At 40.2% G+C, this 21,369-nt stretch overlaps 2 protein-coding genes across 7 annotated transcripts in view; both read right to left on the reverse strand.

Moving 5' to 3' along the window:
* The window catches only part of ZNF143 (zinc finger protein 143), a 58,775-nt gene extending 50,522 nt beyond the window's left edge, over positions 1-8,253 (reverse strand). For 2 of the 5 annotated variants that reach the window (XM_059408496.1, XM_059408487.1), the window contains exon 1: positions 8,172-8,245. In XM_059408496.1, the coding sequence (XP_059264479.1) occupies positions 8,172-8,213 (42 nt within the window). In that variant the 5' untranslated portion in view covers positions 8,214-8,245. Of the gene's footprint in view, positions 1-8,171 lie in introns of all 5 variants that reach the window. The other 3 variants (XM_059408503.1, XM_059408520.1, XM_059408512.1) reach the window with 3 other exon arrangements.
* A 10,016-nt stretch (positions 8,254-18,269) lies between these two features.
* Positions 18,270-21,369, reverse strand: part of IPO7 (importin 7) — a 57,021-nt gene continuing 53,921 nt past the window's right edge. For both annotated transcript variants that reach the window (XM_059408546.1, XM_059408555.1), the window contains 2 exons: positions 21,209-21,325; positions 18,270-20,426 (listed from right to left, as the gene is read on the reverse strand). In XM_059408546.1, coding sequence (XP_059264529.1) covers positions 20,329-20,426; positions 21,209-21,325 — 215 coding nt within the window. In that variant the 3' untranslated portion in view covers positions 18,270-20,328. The remainder of the gene's footprint in view (positions 20,427-21,208; positions 21,326-21,369) is intronic.

The raw sequence follows: 21,369 nt of genomic DNA on the forward strand, positions 1-21,369 counted from the left end.
TTTTTAAAGATTTTGTTTATTTATTTGACAGAGATCACAGGTAGGCAGAGAAGCAGGCAGAGAGAGTGGGAAGCAGGCTCCCTGCTGAGCAGAGAGCGATGCGGGGCTTGATCCCAGGACCCTGAGATCATGACCTGAGCCTAAGGCAGCGGCTTAACCCACTGAGCCACCCAGGCGCCCCTCAACATCAACTTTTTTACAAAAATCACTAGCATGATGCATTCTAGTTAGGGTTCTTTATTTTTTTTAAAGGGTTTTGTTTTGTTTTTAGATTTTATTTATTTATTTTAGAGAGTGAGAGAAGGAGCAAGGAGAGGGGAAAAGGGAGAGGGAGAAGCAGACAGACTTCCTGCTGAGCAGGGAGCCAGAAGTGGGGCTTGATCCCAGGATCCTGGGATTATGACATGAGCTGAAGGCAGACACTTAACTGAGCCACCCAGGTGCCCCAAGTTCAGGTTACTCTAAAGTAGAGCAAGGACTTAAGATCCTTGCAAATGAATGATGAGATAGGATCCTCCAGATTTGAACATTTTCCCCTATGATCGCTCATAGTTGTACCATTTAGAGGTGTAAGTCCAATTCCTTAGTCTGACATTCAGGCTACTTTCCAATCTGGTTCCCATTTATTTTTCAAACTTCATCTCCTACTATTCTTTTAGGTCTTTAAATTTACCATGATCAACTATTGGAAAAAAATATGTTTGTTAGATAAATATCTAGGACTGATATTTTGAGTAGTATATGTATACATAATATATACATGTATGTGTATATACATACATGTGAATATGTGTATACACACATGTATATGTATTAATATGTGTGTGTGCACACACAAGCTTTTAGAGAGATAAAAAAGAAGTCTTTGCCTTTAAGAAACTTATTCCATGGTGGGACACAAGTAAAAACAGATCATTAGGGGCACCTAGGTGGCTCCGTCAGTTAAGGTTTGCTAAGTCTGCCTTTGGCTCAGGTCACAGCTCAGGTCAGGATTTCAGTCTGTGTCAGGCTCCTCACTCAGCAGGGAGTCGGTTTCTCCCTCCATCCCTCACCTTGGCCATGCTCTCCCTCTCTCAAATAAATAATAAAAATAAGATCTTAAGAAAAAAAAAGAAAACAGATCATTAAAACACAATGTGTGGTGGCAGGCGAGGGACCCCACAACAATTAGAACTATCAATATTTTAAATGTAAATCTTCAACCAAGTAATTCTTCTTGGGACTTATTAGACACTCTCAAGTGTGCAAAGTTCATTGTAGTATTATTTACAGTTGTAAAAAATAGTCAACAATCTAAAAGTGCACCCAAAAGAATATATTAAATGACATTCATAAATGAAACATGCAAACATGAAAAAGACTGGGATTGAGGTGCCTGGGTGGCTCGGTCGGCTGGGTCAGCTCGGTCGTTAAGCTTCTGCCTGCCTTCCACTCAGGTCATGATCCCAGAGTCCTGGGATGAAGCCCTGCATCATTCCCTGATCAGTATTCCCTGATCAGCGGGAAGCCTGCTTCTCCCTCTTCCACTCCCCCTGTTTTTGTTCCCTCTTTCGCTGTGTCTCTGTCAAATGAAGAAATAAAATCTTTTAAAAAAAAAAGAAAGAGGGGTGCCTGGGTGGCTCAGTGGGTTAAAGCCTCTGCCTTCAGCTCGGGTCATAGTCCCGGGGTCCTGGGATTGAGCCCCACGTCGGGCTCTGTGCTCTGCGGGGAGCCCGCTTCCTCCTCTCTCTCTCTGCCTGCCTCTCTGCCTACTTGTGGTCTGTCACATAAATAAATTAAAAAAATCTTTAAAAAAAAAAAAAAAAAAGAACGAATGAAAAGAAAAAGAATGGGGAAAAAAAAAGTTATTAAATGGTAGGAAACAGATCCAAGATATATTACAAGTGGAGGAAAAGCAAATTGCAAAAAGAATATTTATGCTATGACTATATTCATGTTTTAAAAAATGTATATAAATACCTGCACATGCTAGTATTTATATATATATAAACTCAAGTAGTGGGAGGCCTGGGTGGCTCAGGTGGTTAAGCTTCTGCCTTTGGCTCAGGTCATGATCCCAGGATCCTGGGACTGAGTCCTGCCTTAGGCTCCCTACTCAGCAGGGAGTCTGCTTCTCTCTTTCCCTCTGCCTGTTGCTCCCTCTGCTTGTGCTCTCTCTCCCTCTACCTGTCAAATAAATAAATAAAATCATTAAAATAAATAAATAAATAAATCTCCCTTTAAAAAGTCACTTTAGGGGCGCATGGGTGGGGCAGTGGGTTAAGCCTCTGCCTTTGGCTCAGGTCATGATCTCAGGGTCCTGGGATCGAGCCCCGCATCGCTCTCTGCTCAGCAGGGAGCCTGCTTCCCACTCTCTCTGCCTGCTTCTCTGCCTACCTGTGATCTCTGTCAAATAAATAAACAAAATCTTTAAAAAAAAAAAAGTTACTATAAACAGAAGCATTAAGAGAGTAAGAAGCACCTAATTTTGCCTCAGAGATCAAAAATGATGGTATGTAAATTTAGGCATAAAAACACAAACATTTCCTAGGGGTAGGAGAAGGGGCAGTTTAGGCACAGGTAACAGTTTACAACTGCCGCTGGCTCTTCCATGGTGCCTCTCCCTCACTAGCCAGATCTCAGTCATCAATTATTTATTTTAATTTTATTTTTTCTATTTGTCAGAGAGAGAGAGATCAAGAGAGCCAGCACAAGTAGGGAGAACAGCAGGCAGAGACAGAAGCAGGAACCTGGCCGAGCAAGGAGCCCAGTATGGAACTTGATCCCAGGACCTTGGGATCATGACCTGAGCCAACTGACTGAGGCATCTAGGCGTCCCTCAGTCATCATCTAAATCCCATAGTATTTGCAGCTATTTGGCTTGTAGTCTAGACCACTGGGAATTACCAATCACATTTTTATTATCATAGGTTTCATCTGTATATGGCTTCGTAATTTGCTGGTATGCTCTGTATTTGAATCTTGCTCAGTTCCTGGCAATTAACCTGCTGCTGAGCTTCCGTTTTTTCTTTTGAAAGAATGAGCGAATATCCACCTGATAGGTCTATTGTGAGAAAGGAAGTAAGTACATAAAGACTTCAGCACTCAAGATGTACTCAAAACCTGCCAGTTTTCTTTCTACAGGTGAGGAAAAATGAGGTTTACGAACCTCGTTTGTGGCTGAAAGTCTTGATTCCTGATATCTACTGCTCTTCTCTCCTCTTACCAGTCCTTAAAATCCCATGTCCAGTATGCCTAATTAGACTGTCAGCCTTCTAAGGCAGGTACTATGTTCTGTGAGTCTTTTTTAAATTTTTGATACCTAAGATTATATAGTCAATAAATATCTAATGAGTTTAACATAACTCATGTTGCAGAGTGCTTTACAAATGTCCTCCGTTGTATACATCCAGCCATGCTGATCTTCCTGCTTTAGCACGTACTGTTCCATGTCACTTATCTAAAATATCCATTCTACCACCGTCCCCTTATTCTTTACCACAGAACTCCATCTCCTTCATAGTACTTATCAGAACTTCTAAGTGAACTCTAAGTTCCATCATGGCTGGGCCCCCATCTGTTGTTCACCCCTGAATTCTCAGGGCCCACAAGAATGCCTGGCACATGGTGTATCCTTACTAAATATTTGTTCAACAAATGAATACAATTTGTATAGAGACATGGCAAATTAACTGCCTGAGACAGGTCTAAGACTAGGTCTTCTTTTATTCCGGTGCTCTTTTCATTATGCCTCACTTTTTATGTTATGTACTGTGTATATATTGCATATGTAAACCGCCATTCATTTAAAGGATTCCAACTTCTTGTGACCATTACATCTGTACTATATTTTAAAAAACTCTATTTTTCAATACAAGGCCAAAGGCATTATTTAAAGACATGCATAAATAACAGAAAACATCCCTCCTAAACCATATTATGTACAGTACTCAATTGTATCTTTCTAGGAACTACAGACATCTTACATTTTAGAAGTTAAAGAAGTTGGTATGCTACTGAATAATAACTCTGGTATTTGACTTAGGTTCATAATGAAGGTAATAGTTTTATGTATAGGGGCACCTGGGTGGGTTAAGCCTCTGCCTTCGTCTCAGTTCATGATCTTGGGGTCCTGGGATGGAGCCCCACATCAGGCTCTCTGCTCAGTGGGGAACCTGCTTTCTCCTCTCTCTCTGCCTGCCTCTCTGCCTACTTGTGATCTCTCTCTCTCTCTCTGTCTCAAATAAATAAACAAATTTTTTTTTTTAAAATGCAATGGGTTTTTTTTTTTTAGATTTTATTTATTTATTTGACAGGCAGAGATCACAAGCAGGCAGAGAGGCAGGCAGAGAGAGAGGGGGAAGCAGGGTCCCTGCTGAGCAAAGAGCCCAATGCGGGGCTCCATCCCAGGATCATGACCTGAGATGAAGGCAGAGGCTTAACCCACTGAGCCATCCAGCGCCCCAATAAATAAAATCTTAAAAAAAAAAAAAAAAAAAAGTTTTGGGCGCCTGGGTGGCTCAGTGGGTTAAGCCGCTGCCTTTGGCTCAGGTCATGATCTCAGGGTCCTGCGATCGAGTCCCGCATCAGGCTCTCTGCTCAGCAGGGAGCCTGCTTCCTTCTCTCTCTCTCTGCCTGCCTCTCAGTGTACTTGTAATTTCTCTCTGTCAAATAAATAAATAAAATCTTTAAAAAAAAAAAAAAAGTTTTATGTATAAATGTAAACCACTCAATCATTTAACTCAGTGCCTAGTGGAAATTAAGTGCTAAGTAAAGTGGTATTTTAAGTACAAAAAAAATGTAGTTTGTGGAGTTAAATTCCTGTGTCTACACATTAATGGACAAGTTATCTCTACAGGGTGCAGATTTCCCACTGCAGCATAGTTTTAATATTATTTATTTCATGAAATAATAGTTGATAGCAGCATTTTAAAGTTTATTTATAATCTCTACACCTAACGTGGGGCTCAAACTCATGACCCTGAGATCAAGAGTTGCACGCTCTACTGACAGCCAGCTGGGTGCCCCTGCAGCATAGTTTTAAACTGGGATTTGATTTATGGGAAAGTGTAGACAAAAGTGTATCACTGTTTTTAATTTTTCTTTTCTATGAGGGGGAGGGAGATTTCTCAGTCTAAATCCATCTTACAAACAAAATCATTTGGATTGACAGTAAAGTTTAAAACACTGTCCTATAAAGGCCACCCCTTAAAATGAATGCAAACTAAGCACAGTAAGGAGAAACACCACAACACAACTCTAAGAATTATGTCCTGAAATCAAACCAGGAGCAAAAAGACTCAGAACTAGGTAAAACCTCAGCTTTAAAACAAAACAAAACAAAACTTCAAAATTAAATAATCACAAAAACCTCGGACTCAAAGTTCTCCTGGGGCTCCTAGATGGCTTAGTCGGTTAAGCACATGCCTTTGGCTCGGGTCATGATCTCAGGGTCCTGCTCTCTCTCAAATAAATAAATCTTTATTTTCTTTTTAAGCTTTAATTTATTCTCTTAATTAATTTATTAAGATTTAATTTAATCCTCTCTTAATTTAAGAGAGACAGAGCACAAGCAGGGGGAGAGGTAGAGGGAGAAGCAGACTCTTGCTGAGCTGGGAGCCTAACACGGGGCTTGATCCCATGACCTGGAGATCATGACCTAAGCCAAAGGCTGATGCTTAACCATCTGAGCGAACCAGGCACTCCTCAAATAAATAAATAAATAAATAAATAAATAAATAAAAAGAAAGAAAGAAAGAAAGTTGGTTAGTTTTCCTAACATGATCATAAACTCCATATGTATTGGGGCACCTGGGTGGCTCAGTGGGTTAAAGCCTCTGCCTTCAGCTCAGGTCACCATCCGGGTCCTAGGATCAAGCCCTGTGTCCGGCTCTCTCCTCGGTGGGGAGCTGCTTCCCCCTCTCTCTCTCTGCCTGCCTCTCTGCCTACTTGTGATCTCTGTCAAATAAATAAATAAAATCTTAAAAAAAAAAACAATAATAAACTGCATATGCATCAAAAATAATAATAGCTAAAAGTAATGGTGGGGGTATAATTCCCCAACCTAGCTAGGTCATCATTCCGTGAAGAACATGATGAATGCTTATTCACTGCAATATCCCAGCTTGCAGCAAAGGGCTCTGGACATTTTACAAATCATCTATTTGATAAAGACTTTTACACAAAGAAGTCTTACAACTCAATGTAACAGACAATCCAATTTCAAAATAGGGGAAAAGATCCATTCTCCAAAGGATATGCAAATGCCCAATAATCACATGAAAAGCACACTTAACACCATTGGGAAATGCAAATCAAAATCACAAAAGATACCACTTCATATCCACTAGGATGGCTACCACCAGAAAGACTGATAATAATAAGTGTTGGCAAGGATGAGGAGAAATGGGAACTCACACACACTGCTGAGAGGAATGCAAAATAGTGCAGCCCCTCTGGAAAAATTTGACAGTTCCTCAAAAGACTGAGTATACTGTAATCGTATGACCAAGAAATTCTACTCCTAGGTATATATACATATCTCAGAGAGAAGAAAACATACGTCCACACAAAAACTTACACACAAATGTTCACAGCAGAATAGACCAAAAAACTCCAGATGTCCATCAACAGATGAATATTTAAATAAAATTTAGGTCCATACAATGAAGTATTATTTGGCAATAAAAAGAAATGAGGTACTAACACAAGTTAGTACCTTAACATTAATGAACTTTGCCAATATTATGCTGTGAAAAAAGTCAGTCACAAAGCCCACATACTGTGTGATTCCATTTACATAAAATGTTCAGAATAGGCAAATCTGTAGATTAGTGGTTGGGGAAGGAGGCAGGGTTAAGGGTAAACGAGTAATTTAACTGACAGTTTCTTTTGGGGTGATGGACAGGTTTTAAAATGGACTGTGATGATGGGGACACAACAGAATTTATGAAACCTACCTAATTACGTACTTCAAATGGGTGAATTGTAAGGTACATAAATTTTATCAATACAGATATTATTTTTAAAAAATAAAAGGGTGGTATTGAAAAAATAGCCACTCAAGTACTTGTAAACTGCCAAATAATTACTCTCCAAAGTAATCAAAATCTGCCTGGATAAAATTAGTTGCGCATCTTATCTTAGTGATGTCCTTATTACCTGTTCTCTTACTAAACACTTTTAACAATAAACTAGGAATCCGGTAAGAGCATTAAATACTGCACAGATTTTTAACTCAGCAAACATTTATCTTCTACTAACACTCAGGAAAAAGACGACCACAACCTTGAACCTACAATTTTTCATCACACCACTACCAGATCATACCAGCTGATTAGACACTTCCAAAGCAAAAGCTTTAGCTGATTTTAAACAAACAATGGGTTTAGCAATGGTGTTCTTCCTATTTTTGCTTAACTTCGTTAATGCGGAAAGAAAACTTAAAATGTTTTTTAAAAAGCACAGGGGAGGGAATAAAAATTGATTCACGTTCCACAGTAATACAGTACAAAGCAACTGAAAGATTCGTTAGCTCTGGCCAAAACCGAGAAAAAAGGCAATGGTAAAACTGACAACTTCTAATATTCGATGTTAGAGGCCCCAGTCACCTAAAAATTAAGGAAAAAAAAAAAAAGAGAGAGAGAAACAAGAAATTTGTGCACGATATAGGTAGAAGGAAAATTCTGGGTGCGATCTGCAAACGGGATCCCGAGCGGGCCCTGGGCCAGTTCTGCTGCCGGCGTCGGGCTGGGGCCTGGTGCGAACCGTGGCCCAGCGTCCCAGCCGGAGGAGCTTTGCCTCGGCGGCGTCTGGGGACTCGCCCCGCGCGGAGGTCAAGCAGAGAAGCGCCGCCAGGTTCCCGAGGGCTCCACCCTCCCCTCTTTCACTCCCTCCCCTCGGCGGTCCCCTGAGGGGAACAGGCGGGGCGCAACGCGCAGAGACAAGGGGGGGGGTGCGTCCTCAGCGAGAAAAGCTCCGCCGCCCCAGAGTGGCGGCCGCGGGTTATTAATAAACTCCGCTTCTGCCCAGGCGCGGCTACCGAGGCCTGCCGTAGGATCGGCAAGGCCTGCGGCGAAGGCTGAGCAGCCGGAGTCAGCGCCCGGGCCCAAGCGGGCCCGCGCCGCCGCGCTGAGGGCGGCGGCCGGGCGGAGAATAATGCACACTGGGTAAAAACACATTTATATACGAACCTCCGAGAAAATTTTCCAACAATTCCTTCGTCCGACCACCATGCACCAGGACAGGAAACAGCCGCCCGGCCCCCTGGCCCCGCAACCCGCATAGCGAGTCTGAGGCCCGCCCCCAGCCTCCATTGGGCGGTCATTACGTCACTCACGAGGCGCTTCCTGCTTTCCATTGGTTCAAATCTAGCCGACGCGAAAGGAGACCGCCTCATTCACGCCCCCTTTTCGTGACGTTTGCCTCGTCTGGCCTTGCAGCCAGCGCCTGAATGGCTTGTGCAAAGTGCGGAATTAAAGTTCCTGTGTCTGACTGGTTGGCAGAACCGCTCATCCTAGACAGATACCGCCTCGCTGACAAGTGATTTATGCCGATTCTGGGGCCCCAGCGGGAGGCGCCATTTTGTAGCGAGGGAGGGAGGTTGGTCCTTGTGACTAGCCGGGAGGGAGATGGGGTGACAGGCGCCATTTTCCCCACAGGGGCTAGGAGGTGGCTTTGACTCTCCCGGTGGGCTTCCTGGAGCGCGTTCTGGTGAATGGTTGGGCTTTGCTTAGAGATTGTCGAGTGTCGCCCCGTTGGGAGGACAGTGGTAGGGAGGCCTAGGACAGGAAAAGACGCTTGACCGCTCCCTGGGGGCTCTCGGTGCCTGCCGAGGCCTTTGGTTTGGAGAGAGGGCTCTGCTTTCCCAGGAACTGCTATATGCCGCTCACTGGCTGCCAAGTCTGCTCGGGCTTTTCAAGTCGCCGGGGCATCAGTTGGTGGGGGAGTGGGCCTCCTGCCCCTGCCAAAGCTCCGATGGAGCTTGGCAACGGGGCGGTCGTCTTGGTCTCTGCTGGGAGACACTGCGGGTGCTTTTATGCTTTCATGTTGCTTAGGTTGTAAGTTTGAAGTGGGCTGAAATGGTGTCGTCACCCTCGTTTTTAACTTTCCCTTTTCTTTGTGTTGAGAATTAAAAGAAAGTAAGGAGGGTGGGGAAAGCATTGTCTTGGTTGGGCTCCGCAAAACTCTCAGCTCAGAGTTTTTCTAAACTATTGGAAATACTAGTCTTTTCAGGAATATTCATTAAGTGTTCATTTGCTTTGACAACAAGGCCTCGTAAAGGTGAGATAGTGTGGAGACAAGATTTGTTCAGTCGTGTATTCCAGGTGTAGAATTAGGTAGTTAATAAGAGAATGAGGTGGCTGATCGCTTCAACACATTTGTGACCTGCCTACAAAAACTGAAGAGCTTGATGGCGTTTGATTTAGTGACTCGGATTTCAGGTGATTATGGAATTGCCAAAATATTAAGGCAAAGAGGTGTTAAAGATACCCAGCCTACTAATGGAGTCTGGTTTCAGATTTTTAACGTTACCTTCTTTTTGGTGGGGAATGGAGGTCGACTAACTATAACCAAAGCATAGTTGCATAATTGGTGCCCAAACTCCATTAGAAGGCATATAGGACTTTGAGTTTCTTTTGAATAATACTCTTTAGCAGCTTAAAGTAGTTTCTATTTTTTATGTCCTTATAAAGATGGAAAATATGACACAAAACTGGATTAGGTTAATTGAAGCTGGAGGAATTGGCTTACAAAACAGACCATGTACCCAATGGATACATTCTCTTTGAGAAATGGAGTTCAGATGAAAAATGTTTTAATTACTTTCAGTACCTTCCAGCTGTTATATCTGCATTTTATAAGCAGGTATGTCATTAATCAGAATACTTTCATGTAGTTTAGCCAGTTGTTACTGAGTCCCATGCCTTTAGTCTACTTAAAGCACTATAAATATAAAATCTCATAAAGATTTAAAAAATCACCCTGTAGTTATAGATTGCAATTACAGGACATCTTCATGTCCCCAGAACCTTCTGAGTGGTTGTAAAAATTGAATGGTGGTGGATAGGGGGTTATAATTCCAATAATTCAGAGGGAAACCTTAATTCAGATTTTCTTACAGGTAATGGAACTTTATGTTAACAGTATTTACCAGTGACTATAGAACAGAGTTCAAGTGTACATAGTATTCAAGGCCATTCATAATCTTCAGATTTTCCCCACATCACCTCCTGTCTCATATCAGTACATTTTGTCAAATTAAGGGCTTGTTGAGAATACTTCCAATCAGTGCTAGTCCAGGCTTTTTTTTTTTTTTTTTAAGATTTTTATTTATTTATTTGACAGAGATCACAAGTAGGCAGAGAGGTAGACAGAGAGAGAGAGGAAGGGAAGCAGGCTCCCTGGTGAGCAGGGAGCCGGATGTGGGACTCCATCCCAGGACCCTGGGATCATGACCTGAGCCGAAGGCAGAGGCTTTAACCCACTGAGACACCCAGGCGCCCTAGTCCAGGCTTTTAAAGCTGAACCATTTCCTCAATTTTAGAAATAAGCAAACATTTCTAGCCCCCTTTAAAAACTGTTACCATCATGTTTTTTTTTTAAACGTTCCTTTCAGTATCTCAAAACTTTTCTAGAGAATGATTGTTTTTGGCATGTTCGTATAGTGTCATGACCATTAAAGTACTACATGCACAGAAGAAAGAGAAAGGATGCATTAAACTATTTTAAGTATCTCTGGGAGAGGGTTTATTTTTTCTGTAATAAATATGGATCTTTTCATCATGAATTTGAAGATTTTTTTTTTCCCCAGCACTAAAGAATTTAAAACCAGGGCACTTGGGTGGCTCAGTTTGTTAAGTGACTATCTTTGGCGTGGGTCGTGGTCCTGGAGTCCTCTGATCAAGTTCCACATTTAGCTCCCTGCTCGGTGGGGAGTCTGCTTCTCCCGATGACCTCTCTCTCCTCTCATGCTCTCTCTCTCAAATAAAATATTTAAAAAATAAATAAATAAAACCAAACTAGTAGCTTACTCTCTCCGTTAGGAGTTGTAGAATTGTCTTGTTTCAGAACCTGGTAAAACACGCTTAATTTCACAATGTAATTGGGAGGATATATGATAATGTAGATAAATGTAGCACTCTACTTACCAGAGATGCTTCTCATATACTCTGTTAGCTTGTCTTGGTTCTTAAGAACCTTGATAACACCTTTGAGATTCAGATGAAAGCTACATAAGACGTACTAAAAAGCTTGAAGTTCTGGGACACCTTGGTGGCTTGGGTAAGTGTCTGCCTTCAGCTCAGGTCATGATTCCCAGCTGGGATTGAGTTCTGCATTGGGCTCCTTGTTCAGCAGGGGAGCTCTCTCTCTGACAGAATCTTAATAAGAAAATAAAAAGAAATGAAGTTCTGGGGCACCTGGATGGCTTAGCTGGTTAAGGGGTTAAGTGTCAAGACTCTTGGTTTCACCTCAGGTTATGTATGATCTCAGGGTCCTCTGATCCAGTCCCTCCTTGGACTCTGCTCAGTGGGGAGTCTGCTCGAAATTTTTCTCTTCCGCTGACCCTCCCCATTCTCTTGCTCACACTAAAATAAAGTAAATCTCCTTAAGAAAGGGGGGGGCTGAAATTCCATTAATTAAGGTTTAATTAGAACATACTTTAGGAAGTGTATGATTAGGTTATTTAAAACATTCCCATCTCAGTTCTCAGTATATATGCTGATGATAAAGCATAGGTATCATAAAACTGGTAATGTTGTGGTAATGTTGGGGTCCCTGGGTGGCTCATTCGTTAAGCGTCTACCTTCGGCTCAGGTCATGATCCTGGGGTCCTGGGATCCAGCCCTGCATCAGGGTCCCTGCTCTGCTGGAAGCCTGCTTCTCCCTCTCCCACTCACCCTGCTTGTGTTCCCTCTCGCTAAGTCTCTGTTAAATAAATCTTAAAAGAAAAACTGGTAATGTTGTTAGTGACTAATTGTGTGATTTCCTTACTTCAAACTGATAATGCCCATATGAATGTAATTTTTTCTTTTTGCCAACTCTGTGCTTGGACTAATTGGTTAACCCCATTTGAAAAAAATCACCCAAGTAGTGAGCTTCAGGGTTTACCAGTTGTGGTTAATGTGTATTGTTTATTTTAGTGGCAAGCTAAAAATACTCAATCCACACATTTGTAAAGCCCCTTAAGATTTCAGGTGTTCCTTTGAAACTGGCTACCTTGGGCGCCTGGGTGGCTCAGTGAGTTAAAGCCTTTGCCTTCGGCTCAGGTCATGATCCCAGAGTCCTGGAATCTTGAGCCCCACATCAGGCTCTCTGCTCAGCAGGAAGCCTGCTTCCTGCCCCCCACCCCCCACCCCCGCCTGCTGTCTGCCTACTCATGATCTCTGTTGGTCAAATCTTAAAAAAAAAAAAAAACAAAAACTGGCTACCTTGATGATGTTCTAGCTATCATTTTGGCTTCTAATTAACATTTACTTAAAGTAGAGCATTACAGACAGTAAAACCAGTTTCATTAATATGCATAGTAAATCTGCAGCATTTTAGCAGAATACGTTGTTAGTCCAGGAATGAAACGACTGGTTTTAACATGATTTTATTTTTCTGGGGAAACAATATTTTTTTATTTTTTAAATATGTATTCTTAAATTTGACAGCAAGAGAGGGTACACAAGATAGGGGAGTGGGAGAGGGAGAAACAGGCTTCCTGCTGAGCAGGGAGCCTGATATTGGGCTCGATCCCAGGAGCCTGGGATCACGACCTGACCCACTCAGATGCCCCAACAATCTTAAAAAAGAAAAAAGAATAGTTTCATATTTTTAAACCTTTTTTTAAAATAAGCTTATGATTTTTTAAAAAAGATTTTGTTTATTTGACAGATCACAAGTAGGAGAGGCAGGGAGAGGGAGAAGCAGGCTCCCTGCTGAGCAGAGAGCCCGACACGGGGCATGATCCTAGGTCCTCCTGAGATCATGACCGACCTGAGCCAAAGGCAGAGACTTAACCCACTGAACCACCCAGGCACCCCATAGATTTCATTTATTCGAGACAGACAACATGCAAGCAGAGGGAGGGACAGAGATAAGCAGAATTCCCGTACAGAGCCTGACTTGGGGCTTGATCTAAAACCGAGAATCAGATCCTCAACTGACAGCCACCCAGGCACTCCAGGGAAAACATAATCTTGAGATAAAGTGAGAATTTTTTTAAAGATTCATTTCTTAGAGGCGTTTGCGTGGCTGAGTCGTTAGGCATCTGCCTTCAGCTCAGGTCATGATCCCAGGGTCCTGGATCAAGCCCCACATTGGGTTCCATGCTCTGTGGGAATCCTCTTCTCCCTGTCCCACCGGGGCTTGTGCTCCCTCTCTAGCTGTGTCTCTGTCAAAAAAATAAAACCTTAAAAAAAAATTATTTTTTTAGAGAGTGAGTGAGGGTGCACACATGCGCCCCGGGGGAGGGGCAAAGGGGGAGAAAGAGAAAATCACAAGCAGACTCCCCAGTGAGTGCAGAGCCTGACCAGGGGCTCAATCTTATGACCCTGTGGTCATGACCTAAGCCAAAATCAAGAGACGCTTAACTGAAGCATCAGGTATCCCAATAATTTTTTTTTAAATACAACTCACGTCTCCAAATAAGCATTAAGATTGGTATTATTTTATAGAAAGACACTAACTGCTGTAATTTTTTTGAGAAAAAAGTTTGGTTCAGTCTTAAATTCCTAATACTAGGGACACCTGGGTGGCTCAGTCGGTTAAGTGTCTACCCTCAGCTCAAGTCATGATCCCAGAGGCCTTGGATCCAGTCCTGCAGCCAGCTCCTTGCTCAAAGGGGAGCCTGCTTCTCCTTGTGCCTGCCCCTTCCCCTGGTTGTGCTCTGACAAAAAAAATAAATAAATAAGAGAGATGTAACATTTACTGTAAAAAAGTTAAAAAGAGAATTTTAAGGATCTGGTATCAGGAGTCCCTGGGTGGCTCAGTCTTTAAGCCTCTGCCTTTGGCTCAGGTCCTGATCCCAGGGTTCTGGGATTGTGCCCTGCATTGGGCTTCCTGCTCCACAGGAAGCCTGCTTCTCCCTGTCCCACTCACCCTGCTTGTGTTCCCTCTCTTGCTGAGTCTATGTCAAATAAATATTTTTTTAAAAAAGTATCTGCCTCCAAAATTTTGGCACCAGTTACAGTAATAGGACTGTTTGATAGGGTGATGGAATTTAAAACATGAATGAGGCACCTGGCCAGATCAGTTGGTGGAGCTTGCGACTCTTGATCTTGGGGTCATGGGTTTGAGCCCCACGATGAGCCTAGAGTTACTTAATAACGAAAATTAAAAAATGAGCTAGTAGCAAATGAAATATGGGGAAATATAATCAAACTATTTACTCCTAATCTCTAAGATTGTATTTATTTGACAGAAAGAGAGATGGCAAGAGAGGGAACACAAGCAGGGGGAGTGGGAAAAGCAGGCTTCCCGCTGAATAGGGAGCTCCATGCAGGGCTTGATCCTGGGACTCCGGGATCATGACCCGAGCTAAAGGCAGCCACTTAACTACTAAGCCACCCAGGCGACCCTACTCCTAATCTCTAAACTATTTACAACTGAATAACCATGAGTAAAACTTTTTAATTTGGAAATATTTCAGGTTACCTTGTAGAGAACTTTAACCAAATTTGACTTTAATAAAACTGAAAATGTAGATATTTATATAAAATTCAGCATTTTAAAGTGTTCCACTTTAGTGGTTTTTAGTATATTCACAAGGCTGTACAAACCATCACCACTGTCTAATGCAAATAATCATCCCCAGAAGAAACCCTGTATCACCCATTAGCTGCATTTCTTCATTCCTTCTCCACCCCCACAGCTACGACTGTCTCCGCACTTGACAATTCTACAAGTTTCATATAAGTGGAATGTTTTGTCTGACTTCTTTCACTGTTTCAAGGTTCATCCACATTGTAGCATGTAACAGTACTTTGTTACTTTTAATTGCCTAATATCTAACGGACTGTATGGCCACAAATTATATTTATCTGTCCATCAGTTAATGGTTATATAGCATGGCTATAATGCTGCTATGAACAATCCTGTGCATGTTTTTGTGCAGATGTGTTTCATTTCTCTTCGTTATGTTTATCTAGAATTTCTGGGTTACACTATTTTCAATCTTCTGAAGAACTGCCAAACTTTTCTAAAATAAGCATTTTCATATTACCAGCAATATATGATAGTTCCAATTTCTCCACATCCTTACCAAACTTGTGATGTTCACCTTCTTGATTAAAGACGTTATTAAAGTATGAAATATCTACTTGGAATTTCCCTAATGACTAGGGATGTTCAACATCTTTGGGAGTTCTTTTTTCAGTAGGCTCTATGCCCAACATGGGCCCAGAACTCACCACCCAGAATGTCACAGGCTCTACTGACTGAGACAGCCAGGTACCCCTTTACTTTTTAAATTGGGGTTTCTTTGTTGAGTGTTAAGAGTCCTCTATATATTCAGGATTTCCAAATATTTTCTCATATTCTCTGAGCTATCTTTTCACTTTCTGGAAAGGGTCCTCTGAAGCAGTTTAAAATTTTGATGAAGTTCAAGCTACCTCTTTAACCTTTTGTTGCTTGTGTTTTGGTGTTAGATCCAAGAAACTGTTGCCTAATTCAGTCACAAATATTTATGCCAATATTTTTTCTTAAGAGTTTTGTTGGAGGGGCGCCTGGGTGGCTCAGTGGGTTAAAGCCTCTGCCTTCAGCTCAGGTCATGATCCCAGGGTCCTGGGGTTGAGTCCCTTGGGCTCTCTGCTCAGCAGGGAGCCTGCTTCATCCTCTCTCTTTGCCTGCTTTTCTGCCTACTTGTGTTATCTGTAAAATAAATAAATCTTTAAAAAAAAGTTTTGTTGGAGTTTGAATGTTTACATCTTTGAACCACTTTGAGTTAGTTTGTGCATATGGTGTGAGGGTAGATATCCAACTGTCTCAGAACCACTTGTTGAAAAGATTTTTCTTATATTGAATGGTCTTGGCACCCTTGTCAAAAATCAGTTGACCATAAGGGTTTATTTCTGGACTCTCAATCTTATTCCATCTCTCAGCATGCCTATCCTTATACCTAAGACCACTGCCATGATTATAAAATCATGTTCGCTTTCAAGATTGTTTTGACTAGTTTTGAGTCCCCTTGAATATCCATGGGAGGACTGGCATCTTCATGATACTGTCTTCCAATTCATGCATATAGGACATCTTCTCATCTATTTAGTTCTTCTCTCAAGTGTTCATAGTTTTCACAGGTTTTTCAGTTTTGCTAAAATTTTTGATGGGTCATAAAAATTTCCTTAATTCCACTGTTGTTTCAGTACAATTGATTTTTTAAAAAAGATTTTATTTATTCATTTGACACAGAGATCACAAGTAGGCAGAGAGAGAGGAGGAAGCAGGCTCTCCGCGGAGCAGAAAACCCAATGTAGGGCTCGATCCCAAGACCCCGGGATCATGACCAGAGCTGAAAGCACAATCTTTAACCCTCTGAGCCACCCAGGCACCCCTACAATTGATTTTTTAATATTAATCTTGTGTCTTGCAACCATGATGAAGTCAGCTTTTTTGTGAGAGGATTCCTATAAGCTTTCTACAAGATCATGTCAAATAGTTTCACTTCTTGCTTTCTAATCTAGTAGGAAGCTTTTTATTTTTTCTTGCCTAATTGCCCTGGCTAGTCTTGTATGTACAATGCTGTATATACGTGGCAACAGGGAACCTGCTTGTCTGGTTCTTGATCGCAGCGCCAGGTTTTTAGTTTCTCATTACAGCCACTAGCTTTTAGGCTTTTGGTAATGCCATTTTTCAGTTTGAGGAGTTCCCTTGTACTTCTAGTTTGAGTTTATTAAAGGATTTTTTTTTTTTTTTTAATCTTTAAGACTCAGATGGGAAGCATTTAAATACAGGATCCAAACTGAGTATAACTGACAAAATTTCAATCTATACATGAAAGCAGAATCCAGACATACATAGAAGGTCACCTATGCTTTAAAAAACCTGGAAGAGTGCCTAGGTGGCTCAGTGGGTTAAGCCTCTGCCTACCGCTCAGGGCATCATCTCAGGGTCCTAGGATAAAGCTCTGCATCAGGCTCTGCTCAGCAGAGAGCCTGCTTACCCCCTCTCTCTCTGCCTGCCTCTCTGCCTACTTGAGATCTGTCAAAATAAATAAAATCGAAAACAAACAAACGTGGAAGGGTGTGTGTCTGTTACTTCACAAAAAAGTTATTTAAAAGACACTTTTTCCTTACATATTAATAAAATCCTGGATTTCTAGCTAAACACCTAGTTTCCCTTTTTAAGAACCACATCCAGCAAAGTGCTATTACAAATTCAGGAATGCTTAAAAAAAAAAAAAAGTCACAGAGATCTTCACCAAAATTTAAATGATATAAAACAGAACTGGACATTTTTGTGATGGATGTTTTAATGTAATTTTAGGCCATTCATTTCACAAATACTTATGGAGTGCCTACTATGCTTAAGGCATTGTGTTAGATCTTCCCAAAGACATGGTTTAGTTGTATTAATACAGTTCTTAATGACTTTTTCTTCATGCTTGCTTCAGGGCCTACATCTAGGGCTGAACAGAAGCATACAATTGTAAGGCTGTGGTCTGGCCACCCCAGCTCTACACTCTGGTCTCCTCCAGAGGAGAGCACAGCAGTCACTATCTTGATAAGGTGTGTAGCTTAGCAATCATCATTTTATTACCTGGAGAGAAACAGATTAATAACTTCCTTTAATAGTGATCAACGAATAGTTTTTGGAAAAAAAATAGCTTAAGTTTAACAAAAAGTGAAGATTCTACGCTGTCAGTCATTTGACAAAACAAAAATTGAAACCCAAACAAAATCAGAACTTCTATAAATTAAATAAGTTACAGGTTAGTGAAACTGTGGGAAAGACTGTATATTAAATAATATCTACATGCAACCCATTACAAGTCTGTAAATACTCATCCAAAGTCCTACACCCTTACTCAGAAGCACTGACAAGTATCAACGTGCATAATCTGTAAGAAACTATAATTTGATGTTAAATTTAAGGGAATACTGTAAATAACTGATATATATTTGAGACATTAGAAACTAACACTTGAAAACTATTTAATATAATTTAAAGGTCTTTAATTTCAATTACAATCTATAAATGGAGATTAGTTTGGATTGTATGACAGAGGAGACAATAAAACTTTTCTCAAAGACATACCAGTACATTTTTTTAGAATAAAAGCTCAGCAAATGAGAATTTTCATACTGTGCATGGGAATAACTAAAACCTTTATTAGATATGGTTTTCCAATAACAATGTGAAAATTGGAATTATCAATTCAAAGAGCATTGAAGTCTGAAGTTTAAAAAAGTAGACTAGATATTAAGGGATAAAAGGTAAAGGAAGACGAAAATGTTTAATACTATTCAATATATCCCCTCTGTACACAATGTTGCATATATACAACTACTCCATTTTAATTTTATTGATTTTATATAATAGTGAAATCCCCTTAAGCAACCTAGGGTATACAGATGGTGTCCAACTTGGGGGGAAAAAAAGTAGAAACACACTTGATTAACAGTTTTCACTCACACATTTTAGACAGACAATTTTTTTGTTTTTTTTGTTTGTTTGTTTTTTGCCAAGATTTTCATAGTAAATTCATAAATATAGGAAATACTTTCACTCCTTCAGTGTTAAAATAGAAAACCAAACAGTGCCAACAGTAGTGGCTTAGGCTTAATTATTGGCATACAAGAAAAACACAACACCAATGGGTTTTCTTCATTATGCATTTTAAATATCAATATGTGCATTTGTTTCATTTTTACAGTTATAAATTTCCTAGTCTGTTATAGACAACAGCATTTAATAGTTTTGAATCCATTGAGATGTTGCTTTCAATTTGAAATATTGTGTGTATACATGTATATAAAAAAATAACCCAATGTATGACTCATCTGACAGATGTTTAAGATCAATAAAGGCTTATTTTTCAACATGCAGTTAGGAGAGAGAGAAGCAAGCCAACCTCTCCACATTGTCTTTGTTGCTGGCTTGTTTTTGCAGTGGTATCAATAGTGGTTTTTGGAGGGAACCGTGTGCCTTTAGCCTAGCTATTTAAGAGAAGATACCACAATCAAGAGGGGTAAGGAAGAAGGGGGGGGGGGGAGGAGAATATGAGCAGGTGTTAAATTTTAAAAGTGTGCATTTTGCACTCTTCTAGGTACAGAATAAAAACAGGCCAATGAGGGAAAAGTTTTATAATTAGGAAAAAACTGCAATCAAATCAAGACATAATAGCCGAATTAAGTTCTTTTAATAGATTGCATATATAGATGTTTAGCCATACTCTTTGATCAACTCTTTAAGAGTAGAACTTTATATCCAATTTACATGCTTCAAATATCACCTTTCTTATTTGATACAGTAAGGTCTTGTATCCAAGTCTCCACTTGTACACTGAGAGCTTTAAGAAAAAACAGGACACAGAGGGAGTTGCCATTTTTAGCAGCAATGAAATATCACTAACCCCTTTTAACATACCGAATTCAAGTCACTATCAGAGGTGAGTGCACCACAAAGTCACCAGGTACAAAATTGCTATTTCATTTTTAAATTAATAACTTGAAATTACCCTGCCCCCCACCCCATTACATCCCTTCTTTTTATAAACAGCAAACATTTTGCTATTTTATACATAGGCTAGCAGGCTTGTTTCAATATGAAAGTGCTAATTCATTTACAGATTTTTTTTTAATCAGTTATGTAGTGCTACAATAAATGTCCAATAATCTACATAGGAACAATCTTTGATGAATGAAAATGATGAAGATTGAATAAGGCTATCGATTACCTTATCTTATTTACATATAAAGAATAGATACCCAATGGTGAGGAAGAGACAGAAATCGGACAAATACTCATAGGTGTAAAAATTACATCTACCTTTGAGCTTATACTGTAAATGAGACATTTTAAGTAGTCCTGTAGCCCATGCCTATTTTTTCCTCAGAAAAAGAAAAGCTGCCTTCATGACATCCCCTCATTTCAGATTTCCACAGTGTCACTTGAACTTTCAGTCAGAATCTTTCTTCAAAAAATAAAGAAAATACCACCCCCAAATTACCACCCTCCCCCCCAAAATCCCTCTGGTTTCTTTTTCAGTGCCAAGTTGCATGATCAGGTCCCACCTCCTGGGTTTTTTTGTCCATCTATTGATCAATTAGTTTAGAGTAGATAACATGAACCAGTTCTGGAACCGCTACTAGGAGGAACACAAGCTCTTCACTACAATCACACAGCAGGAAAGAAAGTGATAACTCAATTCATCCCTGGTGCCGGGCCTCCAAAATTGAAAGAACTTGGCACAACTGGAGCACTGAATTTGTATCCTCCATGCTTCTCAATCATTTTGGATTCTAAAAAAACAAGTAAGTGAAAGTTTAAAAGAATATTTAATCATCTTTACTACTTTGGAGAACAGAAGGAATTGATAGACATTAACAAAAGCTTAACCCACTTAATAAACAGAAAGTTCCAAAGTTGTCCTCTCCCTCCTTCTCTTGTATAGGAGTAAGAGAAGGGAAGATGTACATTATAGAGAGAAGATAAACCCTCATGTTATATACAGTAGACTTCTTAGCCAACTTTCACTTCCTGATGGTAAAAAGAAATCTTTAAATACACCCTTCTGAGTCCAATACTGAATTAGAACTCAGTCTTCAACAAAGGGAAGAACAGGTAATGAATCTAAATATAAAATACCTTAGAAATTTGTGCCTTCCTTATAAGGAGGATACTTTTTTGAATACAAATATGACTAATAGTATTAAGACCTACAGAAAATTGTTAGGCTGTCTATTATCTAAAATGTCCTTTCCTGAAATGCATATAATATTTCTAAGAAAATGCACAGTTTTCATAACCTAAATTTTTTTTATACTTTTAACAGAATTTTCTACTATCAAGCCATCACCAGGAGCTTGAGCAACTTTATCAAAGCTATTGCACACTGAAACTACACTTAAAGTCAGTTAACTATGGCCAAAAACAAAACTCATTTCTACATTTCATTCTTCTATAATTCCAATAACCTGCAACAACTGTAGATTTATACAATTTTAAATCATTTAATATAAAATGTTAAAGCTGTATTAAGTCATCAATTGCATTAAAGAGGGGTTGTGGTCAATTGACATACCATGAGCTGCTCTTCTTTGATCAGCCAGAGTTGCTATATCCTGTAACTGTTTTCTTTGTTCTTCATTAAGACCGTGAGTCAAAGCCTGATACCACACAGGATTACGATTTTGTATAGCTATCAAAAAAAAAAAAAAAAAAAAAAAAAAAAAAAAAAAAAAA

Source organism: Mustela nigripes, chromosome 1, assembly GCF_022355385.1.
Source record: "Mustela nigripes isolate SB6536 chromosome 1, MUSNIG.SB6536, whole genome shotgun sequence".
In the NCBI taxonomy this organism is placed as follows: Eukaryota; Metazoa; Chordata; class Mammalia; order Carnivora; family Mustelidae; genus Mustela; species Mustela nigripes.